This window comes from Typopeltis vanoorti, chromosome 2, assembly GCF_054136105.1.
Source record: "Typopeltis vanoorti isolate ZY-2024b chromosome 2, IOZ_Tvanoo_1.0, whole genome shotgun sequence".
Classification (NCBI taxonomy): Eukaryota; Metazoa; Arthropoda; class Arachnida; order Uropygi; family Thelyphonidae; genus Typopeltis; species Typopeltis vanoorti.
This window is the reverse complement of record NC_143550.1, coordinates 12,812,167-12,826,582: the sequence shown is the minus strand read 5'-3', so window position 1 is coordinate 12,826,582 and position 14,416 is coordinate 12,812,167. Positions and strand designations below refer to the sequence as shown.

The following is a 14,416-nucleotide window of genomic DNA, read 5'->3' as shown; positions in this document are numbered from 1 at the left end:
TCTGAGGAAGACCTAGAACCTTTCTTCGGTTTATTTATTTTATTTATTTATTTCGTATGGGGGTTCCACCCCTCTTCCTGCTTCTTCTCTTAAGACAGACTAAACCCTCCTAATGAGGAATTCAGTATATTTTATTACTGTAGATCCGTGTGTTCACGGGGACGATTTGCGTTCCTTACGTTATGGATGGCAATCGAACCTAGATATTTCTGACTAAAAGGTTTTATCTATACCGACTGAGCTACGGAGGAATTCCTTCGGTAGGATAATGAACATCTGAGACATTTTATTTGCTTCAGTGATAATTTAACTTTGACTTGAATAGAAACGTCTAAAAAGTTTCATTAACGCCCAAACCACGTTATAATACAATAAGTTTAAGAATGAAGACATTATGAACCTGTCGCGCTCCCATGTATATTTTATAAACTGAAAACTGCGACTAAACTATTTCTTGCACACTGTACCACTTGATCGATCGATTTAAAATAGTCTTGCTTGAAATAATTTGAATCTTTTGTAATATTTTATATGTTTTTTGTTTACATTATTATATTATTATTTATATTTATATTCTTTTATATTATTATTTTATACTAAAATTTATCCATTTGTGTCCACTTTAGCTACCAGTTATAATAGTCTTTATATTTTAGCCATCTCGGAAAAGATAAAAGTCTGTTTTTCTGTATGCTAAACGCATTTGCAACGCTCAAACTACCATCAAAATATTTCCATGATCTCTCCAGAAATCCGCTTTGTTTTTAGATAGACTAAACTTTTTGAACTTCTCTGATAGATCAGTTAAACATGCTTGTTTATTTCTGTACATTTTATGCGGTTTGGGAATGTATTATGAAAGCGGTTTGTCCTTGAGATAAGTTTACTTTCCCACCTCTGCATCGATTTTATTGCAGTCGATTCTTTTCGGTCCGACTTGGTCAACTGAGGCGAGTTTCTGTCAAAAGCTTTAACTACTTCTTCATAATGTTAGAAACCTCGACAATCCATTGTTATTCACTCGTGTTCATTATTCCCTAGCTAAAGGAAATGACTTTCTCAGAACTGTTATGCAATCGATACACAGGAAAAAAGAGGTGTGGGTTAGCGTCCTTCTAATCACACATTTAACTTCCACATCGCGATGAACATAAAACTGCACCCATAATTTTTCTTCGATGAGTGGTAATAGCTTGGAAACTCCTCGCTGACTCAGCCCCATGCTTAACATTAGCTTTAACGATGAAAGTCTTGAAATATCGAACTGATCTTTCCAGTTGGACTCACCAATCAATGTACTCTTCACGTTTGCTTCTTATTCACCTGAGACTAATTAACGAACTAATTTATTAATTAAATATATTGGATGAAAATACGCTGAAACATTTTCAAAAACATGAATATCTGGATTGCATCGTTTAGGTGCACAAAGCAGCAAACTAGTCACCTGTCAGAAAAAAACCAACAACAACATATTCCATTGTGAGGGTGTAAAGACATATGAGACGCATCAAATCGAGCGGTGAAAGAATAACTGATCCCGAAGAACAACACATGCCCTTTAGTGAAACAGACCTGAGTTCAAATCCAGTCTTAGACGGAGCAACTTTTTTTAAAAGCCGTTGACCTGATGACGAGTTAGCCAGTCTCATACAGACTGCAGGTATTCTTATCCAGCAAAACACACTTGCTAAAGAACACAAGCAATTAAGTGATATGATACACTTTCTTCATACCCTTAGATGCATCAGACTGACTCTAAAAATTGCAACTATTTGAGCAGATCCTCAGAATTTTGATTTTGTTTAGTTCTCATTTCATTAAAAACAGTTAAAAAGCATGCATTGCATTTTAGTGCTCATCTTTACATCAATAAACATTTCGCTCCTCAAAGAGAAAGCAGGATTTTCTGATTCTCTGCAGTTGAAAATCTCAAAAATATTAAACGATTTAATTCAAAATAGGCTTGTGCAGAGATTACTTTTAAGACAATCGTCGTTACGGATGATTTTCTGAAGGGTATACCGAGTTGTATGCAGACGTTCAACGACACATATACGGATATAAAACTGTTTATTCATGCATCATTGTTTCGTCACCCTGCAACATCAATGATATTTTATTAAAGAATTCATTGGCTTCGTTAGAGAGTTCAATGATAGCGTGATTAGGTAGTTTACAGTGTTTGTAATGTTGATTAAATAACACTAGCATCTATAAACACTCCAGACAAGACACGTGTAAATCAAACGGCTAGTATGTAAAATACGCTAAATGATATCTCTACCGAAATAAACGAGAGAGAGAGAGAGAGAGAGAGATCGCACACAACGACCCTTCATTACATCCTCACAGTTAATCCCACACTGCGGTTAATATGAGTTCTTTAAACTTTTCGCCATCCACCAGAGTGGCAGCGAATTTCTTTGCATTACAGTTATGCAGGAGACAAAAAAAAAAAAAAAAAAAAAGCAAGAAAGAAAGAAAGAAAGTGGCGCACGCAATACCTCCAGGTGGCCCCTCAAGGTTTCGCGAACGTTTCGAAGGTCAGGGGCCATGTGCGAAGACTGTGGGGACTACTTGCACGAGCAAGGATGTCGATGCAAGTAAAAGTTCGAGACGCCAAACGTAGCTTCAACTGGTTACCTGCACGAGGAAGGAACACAACCTGTCTCGATGACCAAATTTGGACCGAAACACAAGGGAGATCAGCGTGACGTGTCAGTGCTGGCGAAACCGTCACGAGAAACGTGGAAAGAACACAAAATTACCACCCTCTATCCGTATAGGCACAACGAAACCATATAAACAGGGACTGGGAATTTTAAAAAAAATGATAGATTTTTTATAGATTATTTTTGTCTGTTTAGTATTTCTAATTTCTTTATTATGGTCTTAATCCACTGTTTCTTTTCGTTGTATGTATTAAAACCCAGCTAATTTCTTTTGATGATGTTATTACCAACCTATTTAGAAATTTCCGTTGCCATCCAGAACTCTCTTAACCAAAATATATTCATTTTCCCCCTACGTTTTCTTCCTCACACATTCTTTTCTTACAAATATCTTTTTACTCACATCTCTGCTGTCATGCATTTTTACTTAATTTTTCTCCTCCTCCTACTTTGAGCTCATTATTAACTCTCTCTCTCTCTCTCTCTCTCTCTCTCTCTCTCTCTCTCTCTCTCTCTCTCTCTCTCTCTAGCATCAATAAAATGCTTCCCGCACTTTTCACATCATATTAAGCAATTGTTCTTAAACTACAATAGCAATTTACGACAGCTTTTTATTTTGGCTTTTTGATAGCCAGACATAGTTTTTTTTTTTTTTTTTTTAGGTAACATAACATTTACGTCAATTATTTCGTATCCGGCATTCCAGTGGACAATGTATAGAAAAAGAAGAATAAAGCATTGTCATTACAATAGCCTTCACGTGTCTCACTCCCTCCATTGTTGAAGAATGCTCTAAAATTTGGCAGGTGCTAAAATCTTCCTTATTGAAACTCTGCATGAACACACACACACACACACACACTCCAGTCAGACAAGATTTTAAAGCTAACAAATGAAAAACATTAAAATAATTGTTTTCATTCCCCTTAGTTCTTCCATTGCCGGAATAGTAATAATTTAATTTTACCTTCAAGATACAATTATTTATTTCCATAAATGCAATGACGGATGGAATGTGTATATCTCTGACGTGCGTGCACGAACGCGCAAAGATACACACAGTTTTTATTCTCCTTAAAAGGAATATTTCGAAAGCATAAGTTCAGGTATGCGATAATTTAGGTGTAGGAAAACCATATAAAGTTGACTGTTATTTAGTGAATAAGTGATGGTATATATACATATAGAAATAAATAAATGTGCATATAGTTATGATGGTTTCACTTAGGGTAATTTGAAAACTTATAGTACATAAGTAACGAGGACAAGCCAAGTGTTAGATAATTCAGAGGCCCTGCAATTATAAAGAAAATACAATGAGCTTTTCCAACCACCTTCACGTCTCTGGCAAGCAAAGTAACAGTACTCGTCATCTCGCACTGAACAATTAAATTCATCTTCTACCAAAAATAATCTTGAACTTAAAACTAATTAACTGAATTACATCATTAACAAAATGTGCGGGTATTTAATTAAGCATATATTCGAATTATATATAAATGTTTGCGAATCTATTAATGTTTTAAAAATTTGCTGTTTTAATATTTCCAGCGTCATAATCGAATGAATTAAAATAACTTAGCATGCGTAGATTGCCAAATAGGCCTAATTTTTTGTATGCAAAAATAACCATAATGCATTCCACAGGAATCCCATAGTTTATAAGTATGTTGCACTGGTCATCGTTAAATTTATGTAAAAAAGGAATATATCCTAAATGGAAAAACAGTCGAGTAGCCATTTTGATTATATCATTATTTAACGTGTGCTAAGTTGTGCTTACAATTAGGTATAACAGAAAATATTCTTTCTGTTCCCGTTCCTTTTACAATAATATTAGATCTTCAATGACTATAAGACAAGTTACAGGTAATGATAAGTTCGCCCCTAATAAGAACAAGCACGAGTTATAGCTAAACAACACAGCTCTCTGGCAATGCCTCTACTGCAGTGTTAGTAAATTAACATCGCTTGCTTGCTTTTCAAATACAGAACCAAGGTTATTCGAGGAGAAAAAAAAATACTGAACTGCACATACACTAACACATATACACGTGGAATCATTAATTTGCCAAATTCGAAGGCTCTCACTTCTTTTAATGACTAGAAAGAGTACCGTGATAATTTCAGCATTGTACTTTTCTAGTCGATGCATAATCTAATTCAAATCACAATAATACCCATGGACAGAGCAGATTTTCTCAGATAAAGCACCTCTTCAACTTACGAAATTTTATGCTCAAACAGAAATAAACCGGAACAGGATATATCATTTTTTTATTCCAAAATGAAATTTTCGTTAGGCTGCAATGCAAAATAACGCAAAATTCAAGGAAAGTGAGAGTAAAGTCCCTTAAAAATGTGCGGTTGCTTGCTTGTGTTAATATCCAATTCTTTCCAGTTTACCACGTGTTCCTCGGGCTGACTATGAAATGAATTCGGATATATCAATAAAATAGTCTACTTTCATCGTTACTACAAAAATATGTTGTTTACGATTCATTTGCTTGGCGTTTTGGTGATCTCACAAAACTTGAGACACAATAGGAAATAAGACAAATGTCCACGATAATCGTTTTAATCAAGTTGTAAGTAGAATCCGGTTAACAAATTCTGTAAAATAATTCGCTTATTATGATATAATTGAAATTCTCAGATAATCATAATTGGTTCTTAATTCTCAAGCTTTTACAAGAAAATCTTATGAATAATTAAACTATTAAACCCCTAACTATACACAGTTTAGTAACCATGCATAGTTCTGAATTCATATTACAAATAATACAACGTGTAATATCATTAATATACTCATGCAATAATCCTAAGAAAACTAAATAATCACAACACGGTTTTTGTGATGTCACTCAATATTTCATTATAAAATTTGGGTTGTTCTAAATATTCAAACTAACAATATCCTGAAGTTATCTTAAGATTCATCCCAATAACTGTTAAACTAACTCTTAAGATACTAGCGTCTAAATCCAAGAAGATTTGGTTGTCATATCTCTCCTTCTCTCTTTCTTTCTCTCTCTCTCTCTCTTGTTATGGTGTTTACTATAGTTTACCGAGCATATTCAAATCACGGACACATTAGAGAAACATTATTGCTGAAACCCTCTTTAATTGCCCTCCAACAGGTGACCATAATCTTGTGAACATACACTGCCAAATGTATAACACGCAGAAAGTTATAATGATGTACGTGTTGCCTTTCTCAAAACAACTTTCTGATACTTTTGGAAGTTTTTTTGTTAATTTTCTTTGCATTATGGGATACTAAGGAAAGTGATCAGAACTCAGTCTACCTTTGCTGCGAGTTGCCTCAGGCCTGAAGATTCTTCAGACGCAAGCTTTGTTTGCTTACACTTGGATAAAGGATTAAACTAAATATATAATTTAACTTTCTGATACGCTTCCGTTTTTGCGATTCAAATGAATGAAAACATCCGCAGAAGACTAGAATTTCTACGTATGTAGGATGCATTCTGCTATCATTATTAATCTTTTTATGTAATCATATTTTGATGTTTCTAGTTGTGGTGAAAAGAAGAATAACAAGAAAAACATGACAAAAAATTGTGTATATCATATGATGTGAACCAGCTTTTCATACTGTGAAGCAGTTTCCTTTAGAATGTACGTGTTCATTATTTTTCTGTTCATTACTCTGTTCATTATTTGTTTCAGCAGTATGCATATTTTACAATAAACTTCATTCGAACTAGAAAATGTCTTAGGAGAGAGTTAAGGCTGGTTTGCTTAAGATATATGAAAGTAAAGTTGTGGAATATCACACTGTTGTACAAATACTAGCCTATAGTAGTCGTATCTATTATAACACATACTGAATCATCATAAATATTAAACTTCCTCTAATTGGATTCAAGAATACTATTCAACCCATGCAATAGGAAATGGCAAGAAATCTATTTCAGGAGATCCATCGAATCGGAATAATTTAAATTAAATGCACGAAGTCGCGCAACATAAAACATCATAACACGAACTTGATTCAGTATTATTACAGGTATTTTAAGTGCATCTTCACTAATACAAATATAACAGGTCTCCTTTGAAAATAGATTACCATAACTTCCTGAATATTTCATACAAATATATGAAACATTTCTTTCTAACTGTTCTCAAACCATCAGTTTTCTGAAACTTCAAATATCGATCCCAGTTGAAACTAGTTCTGATTTCCGAAGAATTCAGTAAATAAATCAGGCAATTAGTTTGTATTTCTATCAATGATATGCGGAGATCATATTGTAGTCACCTACACGATAACAGAAAGAACTTACTACAATAATACAACTTTTGTTTGGGGGGGGGGACTCTTGAAAAATATAATCCGTGTTATGCACATAATATGTTGAAATATTTCAACATATTATGTGCATAATCTTAACCTCGGCGTTCAATTTCTCTCACAGTCTTAACAGTGCTATAGATATACGAAAACCTGTTTCACAGAACGTACATCGCAATGTCTCGCTATTTCTCACACAGAACTTATCCTTGGACACTCGCTTTTAATTTTAACTCAACTAGAGCAGCTGAAACAGAAGTTCAGTGACTCCTTCGGCATTTACTTAACCACTCTTTCAGAGTTACCATTAGAAACAAAAACGCTTTGAAATAAACAGCCAACTTACCAGCAGTTGTAGCCATACGGTCCAGGTGCTCATGGCGACTGAGAGGAAGAGACGGAAAAGTAGGTTAGTTCTCAGGTGCTGGCAGTGTAGCGGCTGGCGGTTGTGACCCTGATATATACAGTCCCAAAATGCACTGCGCGGCACCCGTGTTTGGAGCAAGTTGGAAGGCTCGACACCTGTTGATTATTTCATCAGATTTTTACCATAAGTTTCTTAAAAGCAAGTCTTTGTCGATGCTCGGAGTGCCGGCTTCTTAGAAACATTCCTAACACCACGAGTAAGAAATTGTTCTCCTATCCGAGTTTTCATTATTCTCCTTTTTATTGTCTTATGTCGTCATTCACTAAGCAGGAGTAGGCGGAAAGGTGAACTAGGTAGCCGTGTAGACCGGAGCTTATCGTTTGCATGTAATGGGTGGGTGTAAGGTGGTAGCTGAACTGATGGGACCGACAGCTGTTTCCTGCAAAATTATATGTTTTTTTTTTTTTTTTTTCTGTTTAAGATGAGTGCTATTGGACTTCGTGCAATGTCCAGAAGGAAGACGTTTGAAGACTAGTATCGACCCTGGCCGCCTCATGCTTAATTGGACTGCGTGTGAGAGTTTTTTATTTTATTTTATTTTATTTTATTGTAGTGAACAATTTCCATCTCCATAGTTGCAAAAAACTTAAACGATCAGCGCTGTAAAAAATGCAGAATGAGAAGAAATGTGCAGGCAATACATCTAAACGACGTGAAAGAGGATCTACGTACATATTTTACACGGCGACCTGTTATGTGGTTTCATCATTATGGCTGTTATTATAACCTAACAAATTACTTATTCAGTCGCTTTAGCCATTTACCCAGTATCACTTGCTCATTGAATAAATGTGCAATTGATATTGGGTAAATGGTCACCAAGCACTTCTATGTTTCTTACACTGTCTGGTACTCTTATCGCCTGCGCTTTTCTTCTCAACAGCTTTTAAAATTCTCTCTCTCCATAGGAACGGTAGTATGCATAAAAGAATGGTTAGCAGTTCAGACGTTTCAGTTATTTACGAGAGCGGTTGAAATGAAAGCCTATGTCTTGATGTTTTAGATCAGATTAAAATGATAACGGTTGCTTATTAGACATCTCAAGCTTGTTATTAGTAGCCTCTTTCGTAATTTTTGTTGCTAATTCTATAGAAGGAAGAATTACATGGGGGAGGAGAAAAAAAGAGTCTCGCAATATAATTTCAACTTCCGCTGATCACCACAATTCATTCATATATTGTACTAATCAGTCCTATGTTTCTGTTTAACTTTCATCCTCTTAAGACATAAATGACAGGATTCGTTCTTCTCTCAAAACTCTGGAGTTTCTTTTCACAAAACAGACAAAAAAGAATTGAAAACACACACTAAGGAGAAAAAGTAGCATAAATCCAAGTTGAAAGATGTCTCATAGTCTCAGCCATCGAGAGAGTTGCTATTTCTCAACAGTGCTTTTAAAATTCTCTCCACAGGAACGGTAGTATGCATAAAAGAATGATTAGCAGTTCTATTAAATAATATTATATTTAATATAATATTATTTATAGAACATGATTTTTTAACAAATCATGTTCTATAAATACTATTATAATATTAAATATTATAGTATCATATATTAATACGTTGCCATCATTGTTAATAATGTATGATTTCTGTACGATTTTTGTATGATATCATGATTTCTGTATGATTTTTTGTATGATATGATTTCTGTTATCTCGCAGTAGCATTGAGCGACTCCGTTTTCTAAGTCTGCTCACGCAGACTTAGAAAACGGAGAAAACATTTACCAATATCATTCATTGGTAAATGGCCGTGATATGTTGCCTGGAAGTTCTCATGTAAAATAGCCTACCAGACGCAAATGGAATTATATTTTAGTCTAATTCTTAAAGACATTGTGAATGTGTCTACAAAACTTTGTGCTGATATATCAGCGATTTGGTGGCAATCCACGTATCATATTGAATTATTTTACTTCACAATGACACTAAAATTATCCGATCCAAGATGAAGTCAACATGGCTAGACAATTTTTAATAAAAATCTCATGTATTAAATTTTATCGACATCTATATTAAAATCTCTTTATCCAGAACTGAATTATCAGATTTGTAAGCCGGATAGACTGCAAATCTAAATGGCGATTGCACTGTTGTGAAAAGCATATACTAGTTGACACCATTAAAATAGGTCACCCTTTCTGAGTTCAGTAAGAGAGGTTATAAAAGTTGTAAATCCACTAATGTCCTGATGGATTAGAGGTTGACAAGAGAGAGAAAACTGGCAGTTGGAAATTCACTGAAATACTTAAAAATACCGAAGGGCAGTTCCCAATAAAAGATATAGTGTGGACGAAGGAAGAGAAAGAAAAACTTGCTCAGCAACTTCGAATATTTTTCTGCTCGTGTTTTAACAATTTGGAGAAAGTGAAGGAATTACAGATGTCCTTTCCGCAGAGCAGATCCATCGCTCCCCATAGAAAAGGATAGCATGATAGAAAGATATAAATGATAGATTGATATAAAAAGGGTGTTCTATTCTAGAAACTGTCCAAGTATTTGAGGTTTGAATATGCGCGTGTAAGGTCATGGCGACTGAGATTATTGCGCATTTTATTAATGACAAAGAAAAAAACTGTATAAAACATTGAAATAAATTATTAAGGCTAATTCAGTTGTTATAGTTTTTAAAGTTCAAAGAAATGCTATATCGCAGTTCCTAACATCTTATCCTATATTCTTACGGTTATAGATTACTTAATAAAGGTTTTTCACTAAAACACTAATTATATAACTATTACTATTCTGCGGTCGCGAAAGCGTTACGATTATGCTGATTATTACATGTGATTTTCATGCAACTTTTCAGTTGCATGCAAATTACACATACAAGATGTGGTTGCTGTTGTATTTGGAAATACTGCCGAAGCAACTAAAACAGTGCATAGGCATGAGGCAATGCATTACTAGTGGAATTTGCACATTTACACATCAGCCAGAAGTGTATTCTTCTGGCCTCTTTGCGTGTATTTGAAAAGAAAAGCCCTTTCGCGGCTATAATATCGACTAACTCACTAACGGGTTAAAAGGCTATTGTACAGATACTTCTCGCCCTATGTTGGTTATCAAACCTAGGATTTACAACTGACGGATAATTTAAGCAAAAAGCTTTGTATTTTAACTACAACTTCAGCGAGCAGTCATCAATAAATCGCCTATTTCGTTCTTTTTTTGTTTCAACTCGAAAGAACTGAAATTTCATAGGAGTTTGTGTAAGTTTTCAAACCTATGCCTATTTTACTCCAGTTACTGCAATAATGCTCCCGGGAGAAAACAAGTTTTATAAATTTATGGCGTAAGCTAGAATCGTAAAAAGTATTTTTGAAACTGTGGTGCACATCTTAACACTGAACTATGCAAGGCTAGTCTATTTCGTTTTTGACACTATAAGTTATTTCCCATAAACATGGAATCGTTATGACCCATCTATCATAAACAAAGAAACCAAACATTTTCTTAGATAGCAAAATAAACAAGAAAACAAAACGAGAAACTATTTTTTCAATTTCATATTTAAAATGGCTTTTTATTCGAGTTATCTTTCGTAAAATTGTTACTTTTTTTTTTTTTTTGAAAACTTTTCATGACCTGTTTTAGATTAATATAAGTATTAGTGTCCTCGGAGGAGAAAGTTTAGGACCAGTTTAGTTCGCATTGATCCATATAGGTATAGCGGATGGCGACTAAGTTAAAACATTTCGCTCCGGTTCTAGAGTTCGGGAATCCAGACAGGTAGGCCTTACTAGCTGGATGGAAGATTGTCTGTTTATCTGGAGCAGTTTAGCATTTTCTCCGTTTTACTTTTTTCTGTGGGAGATACATTTACTAAGCGATGCACAGTTTAGAAACACTTCCGTGAACTTTAAATATACAAAATTATTTAAACATTTAGATTACAGATATTAGTTCTATATAACTAATATGACTAGTTATAACTAGTCATCATTATTAAGTGCAAACATTAACAGTTAGGAGAAAGTTATGAAAATACAGATCAAATCTTAATTCAAATTTGTCTTCATTATATTAAAAAGGACCCGAGGGAGATAAAATTCGATTAGTCTACGCTTACAATAAAGATTTATATATACGTGAGTGGTCTGAAAAGTTCTCGGCCTAACAATGAAAAAAAGAATTTGTAATTTCAAGAGTATTTTTTTTTTCAACATAATCTCCCTTAAGACTAATACATTTACTCCAGCGATGCTCCACAGCCATTATCCCGTCCCTGTAGTGGTTCTCAGTAAGATTTGCAAAATACCCTTCTACAGCTGCAAGATTTGCAAAATACCCTTCTACAGCTGCAATCACCACTTGATTCGAAGAAAAACGTTGACTAGTCCTCGCTAAACTAAAACTAAGAAGAGTTTTCGTTTTAGGAAGAGACAAAAATAAGAGGAAGCCAAATCGGGAATAGGATGGATGCTCTAACAATTCATAGTACAGATCCCTTAATTTTTCCATTGCCAAAACACCTTTGGGGGAAGGTGCACTGTCCTCATGAAAGATGATTTTTTTTCTTCTGCAAACCGGGTCTTTTCTCATGAATTTTTCGTCTAGTCTGGTTAAAAGATTGGAATAATATTTCCCGTTTATTGTTTCACCCTTTTCAAGATAAGATAATTAATAAAAAAAAATACCTGTAGCATCCCAAAACACCGATGCCATAACTTTTCCTGATGCTGATAGAACCGACTTTGTCTTCTTTGGCGCTGAACAACCGGGTTTTGTCCACTGTTCTGTTTTGACTGCTGTTTGGATTCTGGTGTGTAAACGGTGAATCCAAGTCTCATTCATAGTAATAAAGCGACGCACAAAATCAGTTTTCTTTCTTGTTAAAACGCTCCGAGCACTGTCCATGCGAGTGCGTTTTTGATCTTCTGTGAGCAAGTGCGGCACCCATCTTACGCAAAACTTTTTCATTTGCAATTCTTTATCCAAAATATATCATACACGTTCTTTTGAAATGCCTATGGTCTCAGCAATTTCGCGCATTCTGACTCGCCGGTCATCCAATACCATATCGTGCACTTAATCAATGATTTCTGGCGTTGTTACACTTTTTGGACGTCTTTCACATGGATCATCTTCAAGGCTTCAATATGTGTGCGTGAATAATCTGTTATGGTCTACCTTCTAATGTGGAGAGCAGTTAATGAAAAGAGTTTCAAATGGGATTCAAAATGAGGATAATATTTTCACAGCTCAGATTGAGCGAATGAGCATTACAAGGTGTATGTGTATTTGTTTCTTTGATAACCGCACTGATCATAATTCTTTTTGATCGTTCTAGGGATAAATCATAAGGAAGGGGGAGTTTTATGAAAGAGCGATGATCTTTAGCGTACCAGTAAAAAATTAGAAGACGTTGCTCAAAGTAGCTTTACTTCTATGAAATTGCATTATAATCTGCATAAAATCAATTTAGGTATTTAAAAGGGGTATAAAATATTCACTGACTGGTTTTATACCAATCCTTCCACCCCCAAGAATGACATCCTTCCGACTATACACACTATGACAATTCATGTGATAAGTAAGTTTCACATAAATGAAGGAAATCTTCATTGATGACCGCTAATAAGTGTAGCGGTCATTCTTACCGTCTCAAATTTCAAAACCTAACGAGATCAGAGAATCAATTTTATCGATAATAAGGAAACCAATTCCTATGCTGTTTGCAATCATTAAAGCAAAGAAAGGAGCAACACAGAAACAAAAGGGGAAACGTATACGTTTCCTCTTTTGTTGCTATGGGAGAGAGCAGGTGCGCGAAGACCGTTGTAACCGAACGAAGTTTACTAATAATAGCCTTAAATTTAGGATAATTTTCGATTTGTTAGGATAGAAATGACGAAGGCTATCGGATATATCCAGTTGTGCAACTGTTTTTCTTTGTGTCCATTGAACCTTGAAAAAACGTGTTGTTATATTCTTCTCAGAAGGGAGAAGGAAATTTCATTTGACTACACACAAAAATAAGCATTCATTGTCACATCGTATACAGCGCTCAAGGTTTAATCAACATAGCAAATATTAATAAGTAAGTAAATGCTACCTAAACAGAAGTAAGGCGTTGAAATTTTTCTCTCTCTCCATTTAACTTTCATCACTGATAATTTCCGCCACATTAATAAAACATATTCTCTAATTCGTTGCGCATACATGTCTCCGTGGCATAAAATATTATCATATAGTGCGTATGACTGATTTTTTGCAAATGACAGCAAATGACAGTAGTATTGATAGCTGGTTTCTACCTCTTAGGAGAGAGAGAGGCAGCCATACAGAGAACAACCGTGCTAAACCAGCGATTAAACTATGTATCAGTATATCCTTTTAGTTTAGGAGAAAAACCTCCACGATAAGTAGGAATGATATACTGCGTATTTGTAACTTTTCAAATTATCTGAAGAAACAGTGTACAACGCGTGATCCTCGTTTTCATATCCAGTTTCTTTCAAATATAGAATAGAAAAAACTATATAATAGAGTAGATGCGATTCTCTCATATTGAACGTAGAAGAGAATCCTTCTTCGTCTTTCCTTTTCAAACCACGTGTTTTATATTGCATCAAAAGAGGCTTTGATAAATTGAGATATGCCGAGTACAACCCACAGACACTGCGTTATACTTGACTAGGCCTACTGCACTCCGAAATGTAAGTCGGTCATTATTTACAGGAGATTTCAGAATTTACGTTATTTACAAGATTTCAATATCATCGGTACCAATAACGAAATTGGGAGCTTTAGCTAGAAAAGGAAGGGAATAATAATGGTAACACATCCATGCGGAGTTAGCAAGTGAAGTGAGTTAAAATATCTAGTGTAACGAAAACAATTCTAGAATTAACCGTCTTAACTTACCGAGATGGCAGGTTTTTTGTCTACAGAGAAGTGGCTTTTCATCTCGAAAAGCACGGAAACTATGCACAAGAATTTTGTACGAAATTAGCTGGCATAATACATTGGTTTGATAATCTTAGTTGGTTCT

At 34.8% G+C, this 14,416-nt stretch overlaps 1 protein-coding gene across 2 annotated transcripts in view; it reads right to left on the bottom strand.

Annotated features, from left to right (window-relative positions):
- Nucleotides 1–7,445, bottom strand: part of LOC150108823 (cuticlin-4-like) — a 75,057-nt gene extending 67,612 nt beyond the window's left edge. The window contains exon 1 of one of the 2 annotated variants that reach the window (XM_090403555.1): nt 7,337–7,445. In XM_090403555.1, the coding sequence (XP_090259681.1) occupies nt 7,337–7,369 (33 nt within the window). In that variant the 5' untranslated portion in view covers nt 7,370–7,445. The remainder of the gene's footprint in view (nt 1–7,336) is intronic. The other variant, XM_090403545.1, reaches the window with a different exon arrangement.
- Between the last annotated feature and the right edge of the window lie 6,971 nt (nt 7,446–14,416).